At 40.6% G+C, this 22644-nt stretch overlaps 1 protein-coding gene across 5 annotated transcripts in view; it reads right to left on the bottom strand.

Annotated features, from left to right (window-relative positions):
- The window catches only part of DCAF1 (DDB1 and CUL4 associated factor 1), a 54617-nt gene that overhangs the window by 21035 nt on the left and 10938 nt on the right, over positions 1 to 22644 (bottom strand). For all 5 annotated transcript variants that reach the window (XM_072875697.1, XM_072875696.1, XM_072875693.1 and 2 more), the window contains exons 4-18: positions 21889 to 21962; positions 20792 to 20905; positions 18530 to 18667; positions 17038 to 17541; positions 15714 to 15815; positions 14339 to 14497; positions 11778 to 11957; positions 10672 to 10881; positions 9322 to 9491; positions 7386 to 7510; positions 5018 to 6278; positions 3854 to 4052; positions 3070 to 3152; positions 2044 to 2128; positions 364 to 597 (exon numbers count right to left, since the gene is read on the bottom strand). In XM_072875697.1, coding sequence (XP_072731798.1) covers positions 364 to 597; positions 2044 to 2128; positions 3070 to 3152; positions 3854 to 4052; positions 5018 to 6278; positions 7386 to 7510; positions 9322 to 9491; positions 10672 to 10881; positions 11778 to 11957; positions 14339 to 14497; positions 15714 to 15815; positions 17038 to 17541; positions 18530 to 18667; positions 20792 to 20905; positions 21889 to 21962 — 3638 coding nt within the window. The remainder of the gene's footprint in view (positions 1 to 363; positions 598 to 2043; positions 2129 to 3069; positions 3153 to 3853; positions 4053 to 5017; positions 6279 to 7385; positions 7511 to 9321; positions 9492 to 10671; positions 10882 to 11777; positions 11958 to 14338; positions 14498 to 15713; positions 15816 to 17037; positions 17542 to 18529; positions 18668 to 20791; positions 20906 to 21888; positions 21963 to 22644) is intronic.

Here is a 22644-nt window from a genome sequence, read left to right as displayed (position 1 = left end):
TAGAAAAGCTCTTACTCAAAATGTTGTTCCCAGTCATGAAAGGTTACTGCAGTAGCTTCAAGGTTGATCTTGCTAAGGGATGGGAAGAGAGCAGAGGTACCACAGAGTATATTAGAAAATAAAATCTCTCTTGCTCTCTCTGAGTGTTAAGTATTTCCTCTAGGCTATATCAGAGGCAGACTCTAGATTTAAATTAGCTAGCTGTCTGACAGTCCCTACTTAGGTGATTCACAGATGAAAACTGTTGTTACCATAAATAACCAACAGCAGACCATTAATACAACTTCTGCAAACAGCTACTTGTTTATCAATACAAATTCTTTAGGTCCCAGCACAGCAGTTACCACAGTGGCCAAAGGATACAATTTCTGTGTTGACTATGACCTCTAGCCCATTGGGATGGAAAACACCACTGATGGTCATGTTGAATTTGTCAAACTTGTGGATGGCTTGTGCCGATCTGACATCCCAGAGGACACCATCATTTAGGACAAGGTCATCAGTGGGGTTAAAGGTGGCACAGTTCTTCTTGTAGTTGTTGGCAAGATCTGGGTTAAACAGAGTCAATAGCTTGTTGCCAGTCTGAATATCATAGATCTTTTAGATTAAAAAGAAAAAGAAAGATTAGTCACAATTTGTACACAATTTGTAATGTACCTGTGCCTAAGATCACCCCAAGTTCCCCCTTCTAGACTGTTTCCAGAATCACCCCATTTCCCATTTTGGTTTTTCATTTCAAGTGAGAGCATTCCAAAGATAACCCTTCCTGCCAGTCCTTTAATAGTTTTTCACAGCTGGAACCAAGTCTCAAAACACATTTTGGCCAGTACTTTGCTTACTGCAGGTTCACTGATACATTTCAATACAATCAGGATTAGTTCCAAAGAAACTAACCCCATTATGAAAAGTGGGCTGGGAAGCTGCAGTCACAAGGTACCACTTAGCCAGAAACTGTTTCAGAAATGGAACTGCTTTCAGAGCAGATGGTATTTACAAATATAAAAACTCCAAAGCACACAGTGAAGGGAAAGCAGCCAGAAACTATAGAAAATGAGTTAAAAATCCTGGCATTTACACGGAAGGGCAACTTTCTGAGCTTTGCCCCAACAAACTGTTGGAAGATAAAAAGGGCTTATGACCATCTTCTCAGATAAATTTGAGGGTAACATCCCTCAGAGCCTAGCTCTCGTTCAAACTTATGGAGAGGAAAAAATTCTCTAAAACTGGAAAACAAATCTGTTTACCAGATTAACACAATACTCAAACTGATCTGACTTCCAGATAAATCCAAATTAAAAATTGGGCAGGAATGGATAGTTTGCTTAAACAAATCACGAGCAGTAAGTAAAATCATAAATAATTTTAATAAGTTATGTTTCATGACAATTTTTAATGCAAATAATATTTCAAAAGAGACAGTGCCTACAATGAATGCAAATTAGCACTGAGAAGCAGAAGCAGCACTCTGAAGTCTGCATCTGTCAAATCTGCAGGTATTCATACAAAACACTACAACAGCTTTCTCTGAAAATATATTGGTAAAATTAAATTATCCAAAAGCAAGATGAAAATTTGGGGGGGGGCAAAAGGAGGACACTTTAAAGAACACTTTTAATAGGTCACTTCCCACAGCTGTTGACTGTTTGCCACTGTTTACAGTGGAGCTTTTATTATTATTATTACTATTACTGAAAAATAAGGCAAAGAAGGCAACTTCGGGGCGGGGGGGGGGAAGAGGAGGAGGGGGGAAGTCCTGCACGATCTCTCTCCAATGAACAAAACAAAGCAGATTCTACAATTGCCCAGAATACTAACCAGAGGCAACACATTGCACACCGCTTGTGCTACAGATGGTTTGGAATGGTCAAGTTTATACCCTTAGAAACAGGGAGAAGTTATGTGACACTTTCAAAGCTTTCCTCTAAAGCCTCTTCATTCATCAGTTACACAGAGCATCATAGCACCCAGATCTGTTAATAAATGTCCTGTGAAGAATAATATTCTTGTCACAGCTTCACAACCATGACCTTTACTGGTACTTACATGGGCAATATCTCCTTTTGTGCCAATGACCCTATCCTGAGAGTGCTTGCTGAACTCCACATAGTGGTCATCAGGGAAGGAATGCCTGTAGATAGAGTCAGTGAAGAAGTCAAGGAACTGCAGATTCAAACCACCTGTGTGAACCAAACACTACCTCAACACCTCCAGCAGAGGTTTCAACAATGCAGAAAACTGAAAAGGTAGAAAAGACTTTCCTTTGCCATTGACCATGGCATATACTACAATACTAAAATGCTCCACTGGCATTTGCAGGAAAATATCTGTTACAGACACAGCCTTTACAGCAGACCAGTGAAAAAAACCACAAGCAACAAATTCACAGACTTGTCATCAAATTACTACTGCAACAGGGTCTGCCATAAACATAACACTATTTAAAGGAGTGAGCAAAGAATGGCATCATGAACGTTCAAACGCGCATGCAGGCCTGAGGCATATTAAACTTTTTATCTGAAGAATGGCCTCTAGCTGACCTAAAACAGGTCACACCAAAACTGTTGCTTACAACTAAGGTAGACAACAGTCAAACCTTTTAAAAATGAAGAGCCTCCCACCCATTTTTTATGGGAAGGAACAATTGTAAATACTGAAATCCATTTGAAATAGCTTTATCCAGGTCTGACATAGCTTGTATCCAGGTCTGAAAGGTTCACCATGCTAGTAAAATTCTGTAACTGGCTACAGAAAGATTGTCAAGATAATTTACAAACATGAGAATAAAAATACAAATATATTTCTTTGCCTTCAGGGACAACAGTGACTTTACTGATCTATCTTGCATTAAATAGGACTTTAGGTAGTTAGAATTTAGCAAAGCTGTCTGTACCCAATAAAATAGGGAAGATACTAAACATAAGAAAGTGAGCACATTTTATTTTTTCACAAGAGACATTGTGAGAGCTGTGCTGTACTGGTTCTTTCATAGTTTGTTCTTAGGGTTTCTGCCTATATTGAATGGTTCTTCTAACTGCAACATACCCCACAGCTGGATCAGAGTATACCTACTTCATATCAAAGACAGACTTCATTCCCCACAATGCAGACAGAGGTTGGCTCCATGTAGCAGATGTCAGCAATAAAGATCCATCCTGTATTTCCAGATGCGAGTGGAGGGGGAGGAAGGGAAAAGAATACCAGAGAAAACAGAGGTTATCATTTTACCTGTACACTTTCACTTACATTTATAGATGAATTTAGGAACTATAGCAGATCTTGTGCTTACTAAACTACTCCTATGGGGATAAAGTCTAGGTATCTAATACTATGTATAAAGAGCCCTTGGCAGATGAAGAAAAAAGTTACAGATAACAATGGGAATGATCTATGATGTCAATAGCAGATAAAATCAGGATAATCCATGCCTGAACTTTGATGCCCTGTGAGTGGAGTTAATTCTGCTTATAAATCAGTTACCTTTTATTTCTTCCTAGAATCATCCCCCAAAAGATTTCTTTCTCGAACAAAGGGAGGCTATATAACTCTGATATCTTATCGCACATTTATATTAAATACATAGTCAGTTTAAGCATTTTTCCACTTCCAGACATACATATTTGTTACCTATGAAGGCACACAGCCATATGCATCTTCTCTATTATCTTGGGAAGAAAAAAATAATTGTAGAACTCACAGAGAGGGAGTATGTAACTATTACAAGTACTTTAATGACAGGCATTGCAGGCCAGCCAGTAGGTGCATTTGAGATGTGCATATCCAGACAGGACCAAAACACACCAGGGCTTAGGCTGCGAGAACTTCTGAAACTCAGAACAGGTCTTTGATTACTTACCCTGGATGGCTCAAGGTGCGTGATGGCAGAGTTATGGCAGTTGTAACTGGCCTCTTCTTGTCCACTGAATACGTTATAGAGTTTCAACTGCCCCGTGCAAGTACCCAGCATTAAGAATCGTTCTCTTGCAGAAAACGCGCAACAGGTAAAGCCACTCTCGTCCTCATTTGCTTCCCTGAACACAGAAATCGGACGGAACCTAGAGAAGGCAGAAATACAAGGGTCACCCAAAAGAGAGAAGCAAAACTGAAATGCTGTGTGACGATATTAAATCCAGTCCTTAAAAGTCACGTAGGTACAATTTACAGCTTTCTTCTAGGACAAGCTAAGTGTCAATTGTAAGACTAGCGCTCAAGTGAGTATGGTACAACAGTGTTTGCAACATTTCAGGGTTTGTTTTGCACTATTAAGTACTTCTGTTAAAGCACATCATTAAGTTGAAGCACTTGGAGTCCATCTTCAAAGTTGGATTGATGGAAAACCTGTAATGCCGTCACCTGGATAAGTACAGACAGCTAGTAAAAAATTTTCTAACAGCTCTGAAACACTCAACACAAGAAGGCACAGCACATTAGCCAAATAACCTACTGTCATCATCATTTCCCAAGGTGATACTGGTTTCACTGCGAAGATGCTTTCACCTATGTGTCATCTTTATTTTTATAAACTTCACATCATCTTCCAGTTTAACCTCAAAGAAAGGCCACTTTTATGTGGCAAAGAAAGACCACATAAAAAGGCTAGCAACTTGCGGTGCTGCGGATTCAGCTGCAAGAGCAAAATATGGATTTTGCTGTCCTGCATCTGTCAGCCAAGCCAACCATCCTCAAGGCTATGCTACAGTCTCATGTAAAACTGGCAATACGTACTTACCTTCCAAAGGAGAACAAATAGCTACAAGCTTCATTAGTCAATGTTGCTAATGAATTAACATGATACTGAAAAAAAAAGTGTGCTTTATGTACTAAGGGTCAGTACGAAGGACAAGAGAAACAGAACAACTTCTAAAAACGCCTTTCAAGGCTCTCCCACTTGTCACTGTTGAATTAAAACACTTTTCTCTCCAAGGATGCTCCACTGTGCGACTGCACAGCCTGAATCAGGTAAGGCTTTTTGGCACAGGGTACATCCTGAGAGGGACCAAGAAACATTTTTCTTCCTTACCTGCTAAATATAAGGTGTCTATCAAAGCAGCCACCATCCACCCCTCCGTACTTCGGAAAGGCTGCCCTGCGGGTCAGCCGTGAGGTAAAGTTAGTTGGCGCTTGGCGCCTCTGTTTTGGCTCAGGACACTGGTGGGGAGTAAAGAGAGAGAAAGGGGGACAGGTGGCAACAGGGTTCTTGCAGCGGGCATGCTGCTCCCTAAGGTACTCTGTGATTATACTGTCCAGCGTGGGTGGGGAAGGAAGGTGTCTGTCCAGCTGCTTTTTGATAGCTGGGCTCTGGCTGTAGGCGCCATGGTCCGATTTTTGTCGCAACACTCTGATTTTTCTGCCGTTGCAGGGAGATGGCCTCTCCCTGACAAAGCTAATCCTGCCAATCAGAGGAGAGTTGCTGGCATAAGAAGGGCCTGGAAGGGCAAGTGGACCTTGGGATGCAGACGGCCTTGCCTGAGCATGGACCGAGGTGGCAGTGGAACCTACGGAAGTGTGGCTACTCAAACGGGCTGAGATGCCGTTAGCTATGCGAGGAGTGCGAGGCAGGGTCACAGGAGAGGCAGCAGCTGCAACAGGGGTGAAGGCAGATGAATGAGATGCTGCAGTCATGGGTAGGTCAGCCTCTTTAGTAAGGACAGATGCAGTTTCTCCTAGGCCCTTAGAGATGAGATGGTTCCGAATCAGGAGCAGCAGCTCCTTCTCAGGAAACGTGATCCTTGACTGGGCCACCACGTCTGCTTTCTGCAACCGAGCCAGAGACACATCTGTGCCAATCAGTAGTGGCTTCCCCGAGACACGCTCTATCAGCTCAGCAGCATATTTGCAGAACTTCACATGCTCGCTGCGCTTGTCCTGAAGCACCGGCTCTTTCATCAGCTGCTGAATTTGACAGCTGCTGAAGAGGGGGAGCTTGCTGATAATCTGCCGGACAGTACTGCTGCGTGAGAGCCCCACCAAGGCTTTGCAGGCTAATGCTCGGATCTGATCTGCGTCTGTGATCGGCATCTTTATAGACAGCAATGACAGCAGCACTTTGATGCCATTGTTGGACTGTACCACATTCCACATCTTAGCTAACGTGTGCTCACTGCTCTTGGGGGCCTGAGGAAGCTTTCGCCGAGGAGTTCCAGAGATGAATTTGCCAATACTGGAGATCCGATTATCTGGGCCACACACACAATTGATGATGATCTGAAGGGCTGATTTCTGAATTTCAGCATCATGGATGAAAAATTCACCCTCAGCAACTCCAAGGATGATACTAATACCTAGAGGGAAAGAAATAGTTTCTTTAGTACTCTAAAATGTATCTTACACAATTAATAAGACAAGTAAGGGATTCTTCAACAAATTTGAGGAAAATAGGTAATTCTCTTCATTCTGGGAATTTCCGAGATCTGCTAACTAGCGTAAGATGTATTCTACGTCCCTGGCAAAACGTTTTCCTACACTGATGCTCCTCCACTTCATCATCAGTAAGTAGGGAGTCAAACAATCTTTCAGAGAAGGTGATCAGGCATGGGCCAGGAACGCAAAAATCTGAGATACCTGGCACAGGGAAAGATGCACAGGCATGCCTCTGATTCTTACTGCAGAAAGCAACTCTCTTGTATAAATACTAATGAAGTGGAAACAGAGAGGAAGGAAGGGGAGAGTGTTATGAAGGGAAAAAAACAAATCGTATCACAGCTTCCAAAAGGAATCAGGCAAAAATGAAACTTTGGGTTTGTTCCCCTCGCCGTGCCCAACAGAGTTTCTGTTAGTTTCATGTCCACTTCAAAAGATCAAAACCCTCACTCAAGAAAGAATTGGTGTTCTGTCTAGAGAAAGGTTTTGTGCAAAAGAAATTGTCTTTTGCCTATATCTAGTACTCTGACCTTTTATTTTTCTTTTCTTAGAAAGAAGTCATACCCCATTTAATGCATAAGCCTTAGATCTGATCCAGGCACATCTCGTTCATTTGCATACTGAATCTGCAGGTAGCCAGTGAAAGCATAACTCAAATAAATAGCAATAATTGTTCCTCTCCCATATTCTCAAATATATCCCCAGGAGAACTAAATTTCTGAGAAGTTGAGGGAACCAAATAGTCCCATTACACAAGTAGATTTGCCTCCTTCTGCATTTAATGAGCTCTTGAAAACAAGTGCAAGTCAAAGTCCATGCCTTCAAATTTGTAATCCAACCACAGTGCTAATCATGACACAATTTTAACCAGAGTCTACTCTCCTGTTTATTTGCATCCCTGACAATAACTCTGAATACATGAATTACTTTAACCCTTGTCTCACTGTAGGAGAGAAAGCCAACTGAAAAACCATGTAGCAGAACACAACTGGTAAGTGTGTAACTCATCAGGACCATATTCAGCTTACCCACAGTGGAAACAGTAGATCCAGCTTCATCTAACACATCCACAGGTTCTGCCAGCTGCAACTGGATTTTAGGAACCACAGTCAGGATGGCTAGTACATCCAAAGCATATCGCACTGTGTCATTCCTAGAAGACAACAACAGAAGAACTTCTTAGAGGTGTATATACAGAGTTGTTTCAGTAACATAAAATAGCATTCAATCTACTCTACTCCAACAAATAGGAGTAAATCAGTCACATCCGATGTATTTGATGGTGCCTTTTGATTTTAGAATGTTCCACTCTTAAAGGGCTGGTCTCCACAGAAGGCAGTGTTCACATGCACACCACTGCCTGTCAACTGTCTGTCAACGTTTATCCCACCCTGCCCACAGGCTCCTAAAAGCACTGTAATTTTGTATTTATAAAAATAAGAATGTTAAGACTTATCCACAAAAGCATTCTAAATTAAGCTTCTCAATCTAATCTCACTCTATGTCTGAGTTGGGAAACACTGCTGTCTGAAATACTCTGTCACACATCAACTAGAAAGGAAGTTTTTCTGAAGTGAAGGGAAACAGTTTAGCAGCAAAACAGACAATTATGATAGGGAAAAAGCCATCAACTCAGGCACCAGTTTAAGAGAGAAACAGGTGTGTGGAAGATGAAAAGGGCCGTTAAGCAAGAGGTGAAAGAGCAGAACAATGCAAGAAAAAGGGGGGAAGGTTTGTAAGCCTGTATGGAAAGGTAGGAGTTAACCCAGCTAGCAATTAGGAAACAGCTGCAGAGAGTAAGAAACAGGAGAACAGAAACTACCCAGGAGAGTGCAACCCGAGAGAGAGGCAGGGAGGCAGGGGATTGCAGAAGCAAAACAGATTTCAAAGTTCTTTCAAGTTTAGTTAGGCAAGGAGCTCCCGCAGGCAGCAGAAATAAGGAGGAGGGATTCCTGGAGACAAGAATACAGCTGATGACAACTAGTTATAGCAGAGAGTGACTCACCAGTGAACATATCTCTAGAGAGGACTACAGGTTCACTCTGGGGAGCAGATGGTCATTAGGATAAACAGAGGCTGGAACTTTGCACCCATCCTCCTTTTGAACTGAGGACAGGACCCTAGTGGTATCCTATCGGAGCCTGGTGGCAGTTCCCTTTCTTTTGTAACAGTAAGGATGCTACAGATTCTTTTTGGATGGGGAGGTGAAGGGAAGAGGTGCCACAGAAAGATAACAGAATATCATGGTGCCCCCACAGGTTGTCTGAGGCCAAGACAAGGGAAAAACTTAAAAGTGGCATCACAAGGTGAGCCCCTCTACCAACATGTTGAGTTTAACAGCTGGTGGTGTATCATCTAGGGACATGAACCGGAGCAATGCACAGTAACAATCTTCAGTCTTTTTCCTCTCTCAAATGCTGGCTTGTTGTGTATTCACACAACTCCTTCGCACAGTTACATCTGCTCAGTAAACTTCAAATACCAACAAATCAACAAAGTGATACACAGTGTCCTCTCTTGAGTCAGCTAAACTTACTACATCCAAACAGATATTCCCCCTCTTTCCAGGATTAAGATATGTCCTGATTTCACTCTCTACTTGGAAGGTTTTCTAGCCTTTCTCTAACAAAAAGGTAAACTCATTTTGAGACAGATAGAAAGTGGCACAGAGTTGCAATTAAGCTCTACCATGATGCTGATTTCTCTGAAATCAAAGGCCTGAAAGCATTTTGGTTCTTCAGAAGTCTCATGACATCCCTCTCTCTACCTCAAGATTTTAGTCCTGCTTTCCACAGTGTTAACTTTCATAAACACTGTGTAGCCACAGCACAGGCCCTAACAGCACTAACCAGTACACGCCTGTTTTAAATGCTGTCAGAGAGGTAGAAAATCTAGAAATGTAATGTCCTGCTCAAGAGTCACAACTTACTGCACTAAAATACAGTACTACAGCAATCAGCTCACCTTGCATAGTATGTCTTCCAGTTGCATGCTATTGAAATGAGCTGAAGCATGAGTTGGACACAAGACAATTTGAGAAAAACCTCTGCTGGCTCCCAGTAGAGCTGTGCTGGACCATACTCAATCAGGAACTCCATCATCTCTACAATCTGCTCATGAGTATACGAACAGGCCTGCAGGGAAGTGAGTTGGAAGCATTAAAAAGAGATCACAGGGGTTACAAACTTACACATCAAATCCCCCACTGCTGGGATTTAACTGAAAAGTGCATCCACAAAGATTGGACTACCACTGTTCCTTGCAGATGAAGTATTTAGTCTCTGGTTTATTTCCCAACTATGAAAGAATACAGCAATTGTCACTATAATATACAATAGTAAGCTTATGACTAATATCTTTTAAGTTTCTTTGCAGTCCTAGAAGGCTTAGGCCAATTTAAGAAGGAAAAAGTTACATTAAATTAAAATTCTACTCTGCTTTTAAGCTACTAATCTAGTAGTTACTAGACCATCATTCAAAATAAATTTATGCTAAAGTATTAAAAAAGCCTGTAAAAAATATTCAATTACAGTTTCTAAGTTCTGACTACAAAACATACTGAAGAAAAAAGGAAATTCCTAACAAGCTTGCCTTTCACTAAGGTTTTTTTTTTTTCAATTACACAAGGCGGCAACAGCTTATACACATTTCTTTAGTTACTGAAAATAAGTGATTTTTGCAGAAGCAAAAAAATCCTTATGTTCTCTTATTTCAGCTTTTCTAGAAAACCATCATAAATTAAACCAGAAACCACAGGTGAATGTGCTCCCTCAAAACAAGCAGCCATAAAATTCAGTTTTTAAAAAAATCACTTTGCGGGGAAAAAGTATGGAAAAAAATCATGGCCAACACAAGAATCTCCCAGGTCACCCCTAAAAACTATGGTTTCCAAAAGACACATTTCAGTTGTCATTATCAAATCAAACTTACTTCCAAGTTTTTCAACATTATGCACTTTTCTATACATACAGATTTTGTCCTTTCAGAGATTAAAAGCATAGAAAAACCCACAAGTATCAAAAATAACCTGCCTTTAACTTAAGTTTTTGTGAGATGGAAGGGGAACCACAGCAGATGAGCAGGAACCTTAATCAAATGTAGTTCAGATGAACCTCAAAGGCTCTTCTGTATTTTTCTATTGCAGTGTCATTTCACAAGGCAGGAAAAAAGTACAAATAAAAAAATCCCTGTCCCTATAAATTGCACACTGCCTAGTTATTCCACTGGCTTCAAAGGACATCCACATATTCCTGCAGCTTGGATTTGTGTGAAAAATGCAACAACCATGTTAAAAGCTTGCAACATGCTGCTCACCTTGTAGGGGGGTTGCGGATGGACCAGAATGCCACCTTCAGTGCGCTGGAGTGACTGCTTCACCTGTTCAAGTTTGATAGCAAGGTGAGCCTCAAAGTATCTACGCAAGGCCATGCAGGTGTGTTTCCCAGTCTGGCGACTGGCAAAGATCTCATCATCACTCAAGAGGGCTCCTTGGTCTTCCAGGTTTAAGATCTCAAGCGTGCTTATCTTCAGAAAGAGGTTGGATAGGAAAAAAAGAGTTTCATCAGCTCACTCTTCAGGAAAAAAAAAAGGCACCTACAATTCTCAGGTGCTCTTGTACTAAACTTAAACAAACTTACTTTGCTATACAAGACATACAAGCACACTCTCTGAGAGCTGACAGAAGCTGTCTGAACAGAAAAGGCTATCTGCACGGATAAACATTAAAGTCTAAAAAAAAAAAAACCAACCCACCATTCCCCCTACTTCACTATCCATGAAGAAAGAAATCCAGAAGTTACATCAATGTAGATCTGGAGGCAACATTGTGCCTAATACTATTAGGCATTATATTACACAACACAAAGTGGGCTTACACCCTGCAGTGCTGATGTCCCCGAGTTAGTACCAACCCAAGCTATTAGGACTGCACAGCAATACCATGCAGACGTACCAGCTTTTGTACATGAACAGTATAATTTGTGCTTATAAGGTACTGCAATTACCACAGCACAAACACAGCTGTATCTCTCCTGGAACAAGGCTGGATGTATCTGCACCCAAAAGGGTGCATGGCAATACCACACGTGTGTGGAATGGCGAGAAACATTTTAACTACTGCTAAGCCACGACTGTGTGAGTAAGTGCCACTTAACCCAAGAGTTGCACCAAAAGCTCTCAAAGGGTAGCAATTGCCTGGGCAATGATTGTAATAATAAGAAAAAGAATAAAGATGAAGGGATCCACGTGTCTGTTGCTTAGAAAACTCACCCCATCTCTCCATCTCTGGGGAATTTAGGAGGAAAAAAACCCAAGAAACAAACAAAACAAACAAAAAGAACACAATTCTCTACAGTTGCACTGTAAAGGGTGCAAAACCTGACATTAAAACCCTGTTCACCACATAAAACTACAAGCCTTACCAGGTTAACCAGACGTCTAAGGCCATCATGCCTGTCAAAGAGCTCCAGGACAGCACGGAAGGAGAAGCAAATGGAGAAGAACATGGTAGCATGGCAGCAGCCTGAGGCATGGGAGCACTCCATTAGCCATAAGGTGTAGTTTACTACATCTGAAAGCACATTATGGGGGTGCATGCACACCTAGAAAGCAAAAGAACATTCTTGAGAAGGACTTCAAACAGATTGCTGAAGAGAATTTGTCCAAGGAGAATGAGGGTTCTTTGAGGGGCAGACAGAGGACAAATATCAGTTACTCCTAGCTTGACTTAGGACATCTGAGACATGAAACAAAAAGTCCCATTTCCAGACCAGTAAAAGAAAGCCCCAGTGAGACCATGATGAGGCCATGATGTGGCGATGTAGGACTAGCAATTGGTCCATTCCCAGACCTAAACACAATAAATACAGCAGTCTTAATGTAGTATAATTCCAGAGAGTCCTTCTCCATAACCACTTCAAGCTATCCAAAGAATGCTTCTTCCTTCTCTGCCTCTAGCAAAAAGTTTCCACTGAAGAAACAAAAATTCTTTTCAGTGTAACAGTATCATACGCTAAGTTGGAATTCTAGCAAACTCTGGTAGCACTGAAGTCTAGGAGAATTGCAAGGATCATCAAATGCAAATCTAAAGCTTTACTTTCTCTGGAAATAGACAACTGGGCTGGCCTTTTTCTTTTCTCAGATCCTGCCTCCAAGATGTGCAGACCATGTGCTCAGACCTGCACTTTTGCATATGTTTGTTAGCTTCTAATGGTGAGGAACTTCTACTGGTGACCCTTCTGCCAGGGTAAGCGCCAAGAGGAACAGCACAGGGAGCTAAAGCACTGGCACCAGCTGCTATATGCCAAGTCAGCAGATTTTTTTGTCTCTTCTCTGCTGCTGTTGGACACTCAGAGAATATAGTGCTACCAGCTCCAGCCTTGCTTCCACCCCAAGACCTGAGGCTTGGCATGGACTAAGTGACATGGGACTACCCCTTGAAACTGGCGTCCTCTGAAATCCAAAGACAAGAGAGGAAGGTACCACAGAAACCTGGCTCTACCTGGTATCTGTAGATATTGGGGATAACATCTGGCAGATGAGACAATGTCATCACAAAGCAGCTGCACAGTTTTACAACATGATCTGAGGATGTCAAGCAGAAGGAATCCTCATGCAGCACCCTGTCACGGCTTTTGGTTTTTCTTTTGAACAACCATGCAAGCAGCAAGTGGAATCAGGTGGAAAAAAATGAGAAAAAAAACGGAACATAGAGAGTTTTCTCATGACAAAGTTCAGAGAAACACCAAAGCAGGTCATATGCAGCCAGGGTCCATCTTTCTGACATAATGGGCAAAAAGAAGTGGAGGGAACATTATGCCCATTTCACCTTTCTTGCCCTCATACGGGAGATGTAATACAGGGCACAGATAGCCCTGATGAACTGTGATTACCAAAAGGTTTTTGAACTTGCTCATACAAATGCCTGCAGAACACAAATGCCAGCAGAATCCATACAGATATGGCCTTAAACAATCACTACCAGTCCAGCCTCTACGTGCTCAGGAGCGTTAAGCATGTTAAATCACAACACACATTCAGACAGCGTCAAAATCTAGGAAAAAATAAGCAGAAATGTACAGTTACTAGTTTAACTGCTTCCATTTTCAGCTGAAAAAAAAAAAGTACTAGACAATGCCAGGGACAGGCCAGGAATCAACAGCCATCGCTCAAAGTAGAGCAGAGTTGGAAGGCTTAAGGCTACAACTTTGCAGTTGCTTTGAATAAATCATAGAGCGGGATGCTCCCATATGCCAGTACTTAATGCTCACAAGCTGAAAGTTCATCTTTTTTACTTGAATGGTAGCAACTTTAGAATAAACTGGATTAGTTCCTAGATCTGGCTCAGCACACATGTGCTGCTGCCAGTACAAAAAATAAAAAAGGAAACAGAATCACTGTTTAAAGTACCTAGGAAACTGAAGCTTAAGGGTGCATTGCCATATCAACCTGTCTGAAGGGATGCTTGCTGGAGGAACACTACTGAACTGAGAGGAGGATTTCCTTTAAGAATTTTTTTCTATGTTAAAATATGAGGTGAGGAACTTTACCTTCATTATCAGCTGTTTTAATATTTATAAGCTCAGGCCACAGAGAACCCTTAGAGTCATCTAATTTTATTTTCTGCACAATGCAGACCAGACCTGCATTAGTCTTCTACTACACTCTAACACCACCACAGAATTTGCGCTGCTGTCTGGAATCTGACTGACGTACTGTATAACTCTGAAGCTATCCACACTGGGACTGTGCATGGAAAAAACAATCTCACATACAGGAGTCCGTTGGAACAGACAGGAAAGGAAAGACAAATGAGACTGGAGGAGTTGTTGTTTCCCCCCCCCCCCTTTTTTTTTTTAGGGAAAGAGGGAATAATAGGATGAAAAGGGTGATGAAAGTATGGAGACAATGCCGACAAGATAGAGGTCTTCAGTCTAAGAAACGACAGGAATCACTACAGTTATATTAAAAGAATGCCTCTTACCCTCTCCATGGCATCTTGATTGTAAGACAAATAGTATAAGCACATGGAGACCCCTGTTGCTGCCATAGAAGGACGAGGAATCTCCAGCAACTTTTGCACTCCTCCATGAGCAACAAACTCCGTTGCAAACTTGTTGTGCAGCAGCAATGATGCCAAATGCTAAGGAAGGACAAAAGCAGATTAGCCTGGAATTCTTCAAACTGTCATCAGTTCCATCCCCTGCGCCACAGAAAAACAGATGGCAGAAAAAACAAGCACTCTGTGCTTTGTCCACCTTATTTCCTCCTCCCATTGTGTTCAACTGCAGAATGTAGTATTTATCCCAATGACAAACGCAAAAGAGGCATTATCACTTTGTTTTACACATCTTGCAAAAGAAATACAAGAAAAGCAGAGCAACTCAGAAATTATCCAATTGGACACTTTAAGTCCTCCTATTCTTTTCATATTAAGACTTTCTATTATCACTAAGAAATATTTAAATTTGCATTCAAACTTTGTATATGCCATATTGCTGGCAAGAAGAATTTTACAAAATGAAGTTTAAAGGCTATTGTTAAAACTGAAGTCTGCAGCTGCACTGAGGTTTACTACACTTTACTTTTCTGCCCTACCAAGACCTTAAGAGAAAACAGTAAGAACCACTGTAAACCCCATCCCACTCCCAGCTGAGGTAACCTACACCTTTTGTAGGAACACTGCTCCTTGGAAATAAATTCTCAGACAGATGACAATGAAATGGAAAGAAAAATAACACTGGAGGACCAGAAGAAGAGAAGTAACTGTGAAAGAGGGAAAGAACGCACAGAAAAATGTAACTTGTGCTGCTCCACTGCAGGTTTGGTTTGAATAAGGTTATTTTGTGTGGTTTTGTACCTCGGGGAGGTAACCTAAAGACTACTCACACAAAACTACTGTATTTCAAACATTAAGCTCAGAGATGTTATGCTGCGGCTTCTGGGAGTAAGACGCTTATGCTTCTTACCCCTCACAAATGTCCTTTGAGATGACAGGCAGTGGAACAACTCAGGAATGCCATCTAAGGGTAGTAGGAACACAAGCATTTGACAGAAAAAGGAATTTTTATCATCCTCAGATAGGCAGATGGCAGGTGACATTAATGGCACTTCCTGCACAATTAAGATCTTTTTATCCCCTCCCCCCTTTCTTTTTTTTATTTTAAATACTTGAGAGTTATAAAAACAAAACTGCAATGCATTCAAGTTGAGTGAAAGCTAATTCCAATCCCAGGGAATGCTGCAAGATACACAGGCCTAAAGAAGGTGAGCATTTGCCTTTGACACATGCAGCAGACATACATTCAATGCTGTTACAATGTTTATGGTATGTTTTATGCATTATGAAAGTAATTTACCTTAAGGGCTTCAAAAGTGAGCAGCACATCGTTGGTTCGCTTCAAATCGATGTAGTACATCATCAGTTCCCTTGATCCCAGTTGCATAAAGATGGGTAGTAGCTGAGAAAAATAAAAATGGGAGACTAGCTGATTTCATGGGAAATACAAGGTCTGTTTTGGTTTTTACTCTCTCAAACCCCCAATTTTCCCCTATTGGCAGATACCTGTTATGAGAGGTCAGTGGTAACCAGCTCCATCCATAGGAAGCAATAAAGGTTAACAGACCTCTTGTAATACATCTGCTGACTGCAGCAAGGTGCATGACAGCTGCCACACGGAAATCTTAAGACTCTCCTTCAAGTGCGGCTATGGCAAGTCCACACAGATACCACCCTGGCGATAGGTTCCACTTTCCATCTGTGCAAAGACAACTACCCAACAACTGAACAGAAAAAACAGGAGAGCAGGGCAACAAACCAAAACCCTTCGCATAATTCGTGTAACAGCTTTATAGTATTAATTCCTATTTTTATATCCTATTATTGCTGGCATATGAAGTGATCCAGTCAGCATGCAGGGTATTTGGGGGATAATGGTTTCTTTGGCTCTCACAGAAGCAAGGCACACACGTGCACGCACACATAATGTATATCACAAAGCAAAACTGTGTTGCTTTGTTCCATTTCAAATTAAGTGAAACCACCTAAAAAAAGATTAGACAGAGATAAAGGTGGCCTGCAGAGCTATACTAATTTGAGTTTTATGGTTAAAAAAAAAAGGGAAAAAGGAAACATACTTTGGTAAATCTGACACTGCCCAACTACTTTGTCCATGTAACTAACAACAGCTCTCAAAAGCATCCGCATAACATGGGCACTGCCACTTCTCATCAGAACTGCTCCAGAGGTCACACAAACCACTTAATTTAGAATTTCAAGTTCATTATTTTCTCAGACTTTTAATTTGTGGGAGTCTATCACAACCCCTAGAGGAAACTGTTGGAACTGCAGACATTTTTCCAAAGTGACTTGCCCTGTGTCATATAAACAATCACCAAATTTAACAGAAACCAGGAATAAAATTCCTAGTCCCATGCTCCAACTACTAGACCACACACCTGCTAGGTTCAGGTTTGAGTATTACCTCTCAGGTAATATTCAAACTAATGACTTCATCAATTTGAAAGCCATCAACAACTCAGGAAAGGCTACCGATCTTAATGATATCAGGAAACATCAGAGCACGATATAACGGTTCTGCAAATTTTTCTCCACAATACCACTCATAGTTTTATCAGGCGAATTCAAGCACAGAGTGCTTCCTCCCACCTTCATGTGCTCACCTCTTGGTACTCCCCTAAGGGAGTCAGGTACTGAAGAATTAGCCTCTGCTCTATAGCAGGAGTCAAAGGGTAAAGAGTATAATTAGTGCCAATCACCCACGGGGACATTTCTGACCAGCTGCTGTTGGACAGTTCAACAAACATCCGCTCTGGTTCTGAAGCGGAGAAGCCCAGCTTTTGCTTGGCCTTCCGGAAGCCGTCTCTTTCATGCTGTTTCCCTGATTTGCCTTTTCTCAGTCCCCCATCATCTAGCTTTGTAGCAGAGTTTACTCTGCTACTGGTCTTGTGACTTGAATCAAGATGAAAGGAGATCTCCATATCCCCAGAAACTTCCTCTTGCTCTCCATCTACTGCCATCTCCCCATAATCCATATCCACAGCCTCTTCATCTAGAGGCAGCAGAGGATCTGATGGCACTTTCCGAGGACTGGGTCGCTTGTTTTCTTGTTTTGTAGTCATTTCAGTAACCTGTAACTCTCGTAGCCGTCGAAGCACCAAAGCCACCTGTTTCAAAAAAGAATGCATGAGAATACACTTCCTGCTTTGGTCATGCATCTCACACTGATCATATTTTTTGTTGTTATCATATAACCAACTCCACAGCATTAAGTGTCAAGCATGCTGCGGTGTACATTTGCCCAGAGAAATAATGATTTCAAAGTGAATAAGATGACCCCAATCCTTTTTGCTACAGCTACTTTCATTCTAAAATATCAGCACCTACTCTCCTGAATGAGAAAGAAGTGGCTTAAAAGCCATTAAGAGCAGATGAGCCATATTCATGCTAACAGAATCACGTACCATCTTCTACCATTCTTCCATTATCTCTGCGTAGCCTAGAATAAAGGAAACATTCCCTTTCGAAGCAGGAGCTTTGATAAATTGCAGTTCCACAAAGCCTAAGGCCATGCTTTTACTTTTAAAGGCCTTATCTGTGCAAGAAATAGAATTCACCTATGCTACACCACACTGTACACTGTCCTGGGAGACAAATTTGCCTATCCTACCTTCTTCCAAAAGTAATCTCAGTTGCTGATAAACATCATAGAGAATCAACACTAAACTGGTGAAAGGTTTACAATAGAAGTGAATGCAATTTCACATTAAGTTGTCCCCATGCCGATTAAAAAGCATGTAAGTCACAACATGCAATAGTTATGGATGTAAAGCTTCTGAAAATATTTCTTTAAGGGGGCTATCAATATGAGTCCCATTAAAAAGTATAGTATTTGCCTTCTTAGGTTTCCATTGGCACTTTCAACACAACTGGTATAACAGAATAATCAAGCCGCAGTCTCAGCAAATGCACAGTCAGGAGAGGATGGAAAGCATGAGCTACTGACTCTTACAGATATTATCATAACTACTGTAAGACCTATATTAACTTGTGAATGTGAGCTCCCCACAAATAAAAAATAAAAATAAAAAAAACCAAAAACCATGGTGAAAGTATCTACCCTCTAAAAAAGGAAAGTGATAGAGAGATCATTACCAATTGTGAGTTCTCGTCCCTGTAATTTGCAGCAATATCTTGGTTTTCCATAGCTCCTCCTAATAGCCCCGTTGCGTATGTCCGTAGCGGCTGATCAGCCTCTCGCGCCCACTTAAAGAGATTTTCAACTATGCCTTCCTAGAATGAAGAAAATAAGAAAGCAATTCCACCAGTTCTATTTAATTTTTAACTTCTCAGTCCCAGTGAAAGCATCTGTTGGCAACAATTCTCCCTATCTTTAGTAATAAGCAGGCTAGATTTCCTACCAATTATGTAATGAATGAAGATATTTTAAAATATCTGGAAGAAAAAAAATAATCTTAACATTCTAAGCTGCATAAAACTATTCCCAGGCATCAGATATTTGGAATCAGGATTTGCACACTTGCAAAAATCTTCTGAAGTGGCCAGTCAACCTACTGCCTAGGAAGTAGCAAAACACTACAGGTACAAATTCATTAGTCAAAGCAAACAAGCCCAAAGCTCCTGTCAGTTTCACTAATATAAATCTCCAGCAGTTTAGCAGATTTCAAAGACGTTGTGTTGAACTTACACCAAATAGAACAGAATTTGGCTAAATTTCTTACATTTGACTAAAAGCTTATAGGGCTAAATTGAAAAGTCACTTAAATAAGCAAGCTACCTGGTGCCAGAGGAACTCTTTACACTAACGACTACTCACCAACCAAAAGAACAATTCTCAACATAGTCAGAAATCCATAATGTTTGGAGAAGAGAGAAATGCATGCAAGTACACCAATCCGTACATATGAAAATCTTAATGTTAAATATGGTTAATATTTTTAATAGTAACAAAATCAGCAGTGTTTGAACACAGCCTGCCAGGCAGCTTTTCTTAACAAGGCTGGATAAGTGTTAACTGAAAATTAAAACAGTCAATTAAAAAGACAATGGTTTAGAATGAAAGATTTCATTTTTTCCTCTAAATCACTACTGGATTTTGAAACCTCATACCACAACACATCATTATCGTGACAGGAATCTTGCACATAATTTGAATCATAGGTACAATACAATAAAAGATCAGTTAAAAGTAATAATGAATAGACACACATTTCAATAAGAACTCTCAGTTTACAGATTTTCAAAGAGTTGCCTGTTATATATTTAAAGAAAATTGCATTATTATTTAAATGCTCTTATGTCCTTAAAAAAATAAAATCAATGAGATGTGAAATACATCGATGAATACATGTGAAAGAGGCCGCTAGAGGACCTCTTTATGTCCAGAACAGTACCCTCTTCAAATAGATTTCTGAGCTATCCTAAAGCCTCCTACATACAGGAACCCAAAGTGCCATAATAGAACTCTATATATTCTCAAGTCAAAAGAAAAAAAGTCCTTAAGTGCAAAACTTAACTTAAAAATTTAATTTCAACTTACAGATACATTTAGTCTCGGAAAAAAAAGCTATATCCTCCACAAATAGGGAACTATTTGTTTTGCTTTTAATTTTTTTTTTCCCTATCAAAGTCTCATAGCCTTCGCCTTTGGAGAGAACACAAACATCTCAAATTAAATTCAGTCCTCCACAAAGGGAGCACATTATTCTTTCCTTTTATCATGCTTTAAAGTTCATATCCATATTTCCAATAGTAAAGAAACTAATTTGGAACTTTCTATAAAGCACTACCTGATTTCCAAACTTCAGAAAAATATTACATTAATTTTTACAGATGAGGAAACTGGGGCTCAGGAGTGAAACCAACTTTCTTCTCACTTTCAACCCTTTGTGCATTCCTTCAGAAAACTACATTTGTCAACATACAGAAGTCTGATTCAGCTGTCCATCACAGTTCCAGATAATCCCCACAAAGCACGTGGATTTTAGACTGCTTAGTTAAAGTATGCCTTGCTTATCACCTAGCTCTAATAAAGCTATCGCTCTGCTGTAGCTGGGGATTACTGGGCAAGACTCCTACAGCAAGCCTTCACATTCTATACAGCCTGCTCCACTCGCAGGCCTATGAAATAAGAATTCAAAGTATAACATTTCCCAAAACAATAAGTTCCAGCTCCTCTGTTTGAATCAGTCCCGTTATACCTTAAAGCTGCGAAATACCCCAGATTTCAGTTGAACATGCCAACATCAAAAAGCCCCAAAACATTAGTAAGACTGAACAGATTGTCTCCCAGAGACAGGATTTCAATATGGCCTTTTACTGGTTTCTCCTGTGGGAAGAACTGTTGGAGTACATAACACTCCAAGCTTAAAAACCAAGCCCTAGAATAGATGATACCTTTTCCTGAAAGACAACAGCTGTTTCCAGTCCCGGCATGATATCCAGAAGAAGTCGGCAGGCAGCAGTGTTTAACGGAGGTTCTCTGCTTGTCATCACATAAGCATTCACTAGCTAGAGAAGATCAGGAACAGCATTGGTTTGAAATTCAACTCTGACCAAAACCAGTGCAGTGAAAGCCTTACAACTCCCACAGCAGCAAAACGATAAAGTAAGAAATGTCAGCATGTAAGCCCTGGATCTAAAGATGACTAGCCTTTAACCTGCTCCCTCCAGTGCCTCAGAAGTTGAAATTACTTCTCAGAGAAACAGAATTCCCATCTGATCTGCTGTTCACTGACTAAATACCTATCTTGAACTGATTTGTAAAGACAAATGCCTAAAAAAAAAAAATTACAGTTCAGTAAGTGTAAACATGAAAAGGTAATAGCTGAAAAAAATTAACATAAAAAAACGCACATTTTTAGTGGCATCTATGTTTGCTTATCGCTTGCAGTTTAAGACAGAAAGCTACATGCAAGCAATCTGTCAGAATTCTTACAGCAATGTGTACTGATACAGCTGCTTACAGGGAGGTGAGGGTAACAAAGATTCTAGCTATTAACTCATGTTAGAGTATAGCAATGCAAGAGGAAAGTCAGACTCTTGCCTCTTAATCCTCTGCCTGAGTCTTCTAGAGCTGACATACTCCTCTGCTCCTACAGGCAGTCCAGCATTTCCAAGTAGTCAGAGACAAGGCATTGGAATTAGTGGTATTAATTTCCATTACAGAAATTAATTATGCTTTTATACTTGTATTAGAGGAGCTACATTTTCTTTAAAGAGACTGATAAACCTTGAGAAGAACTAATTCAATTGTTACTACCCATATTCCAGCACTCCTGAACAGCTCATGAATTCCCCTTTCCTTGAGTGACTTTAACAGCAGCAAACGAGCCGTACTTAAACTCATGTTAAAACCCACTGCTATGGAAGAGATAGTCCCTACACCAGTAAAATAAATATTGAACAAGTATTGAGGTCAACTAGCACAGGGTAAACAAAAACCATAAGAAGGTGTCAGGAATTGACAGATGCAGTTCTCAGAGCAAACCTACCGCATTCATGAAATCATCATTCTTGAAAAGTATCCTCAGTAAATGACCAAGCATGCACTCCGGGTCCGCTCGACCTGTGAAAGAAACAGGAAAAGACTTATCTACCTACCTCAAGATGTCAAGATTAATACTGAACTGCTATCTTCAAACTGACTGTGGAATACTCAAGTTAGCAGGACCTTTCTCAGAAGGAAAATTACAGAAGAAATCATACGAATTATTCACCAACTTAACATTTTTTTCTAGTAGGCATTACCTCCCTAGAATTCCTACCAGTCAAAGCACAACACATTTTAGTGGTCCAATAATATTGAGCTGTCATTTTTGTAGACAGTGAAGATGCAGACACCAAGCAAACTGTCCCAGTAACTTGGAAATAAGTCATCCCCAAAAAAAAATAAAAATCTAAGGATAACAAGATAAAAAGCATCAGTGGCTGTATGTAACTATCCTAAAGCACTGCACTTACCCAACAGCAAATTCAAGATAATCTGAGACAGACCGTCTTCTCTGTCCATCTAACACCTAGTACTTCACATTAACTACAACTTGTTAACGTGATCATACCCTTATGTCACAAATCAGCCTCTGAAACACTCTTCCAAAACTCTGCCCAGGGCCTCAAAATCTTGCAGCTAACATCAAAACTGCCAGATATCAGCACTACAGAGCACAACTACCCACTGCAAAAGTAGTGTCAGACCTCGATCAGCAGTAGGCACATTCAGGCTGAAAATTGTTTGCTCTGTCACACCA

The sequence above is a fragment of the Ciconia boyciana genome, chromosome 11, assembly GCF_034638445.1.
Source record: "Ciconia boyciana chromosome 11, ASM3463844v1, whole genome shotgun sequence".
Taxonomy (NCBI): Eukaryota; Metazoa; Chordata; class Aves; order Ciconiiformes; family Ciconiidae; genus Ciconia; species Ciconia boyciana.
The sequence above is the reverse complement of the archived record's forward strand: the minus strand, read 5'-3'. Positions and strand labels throughout refer to the sequence as shown.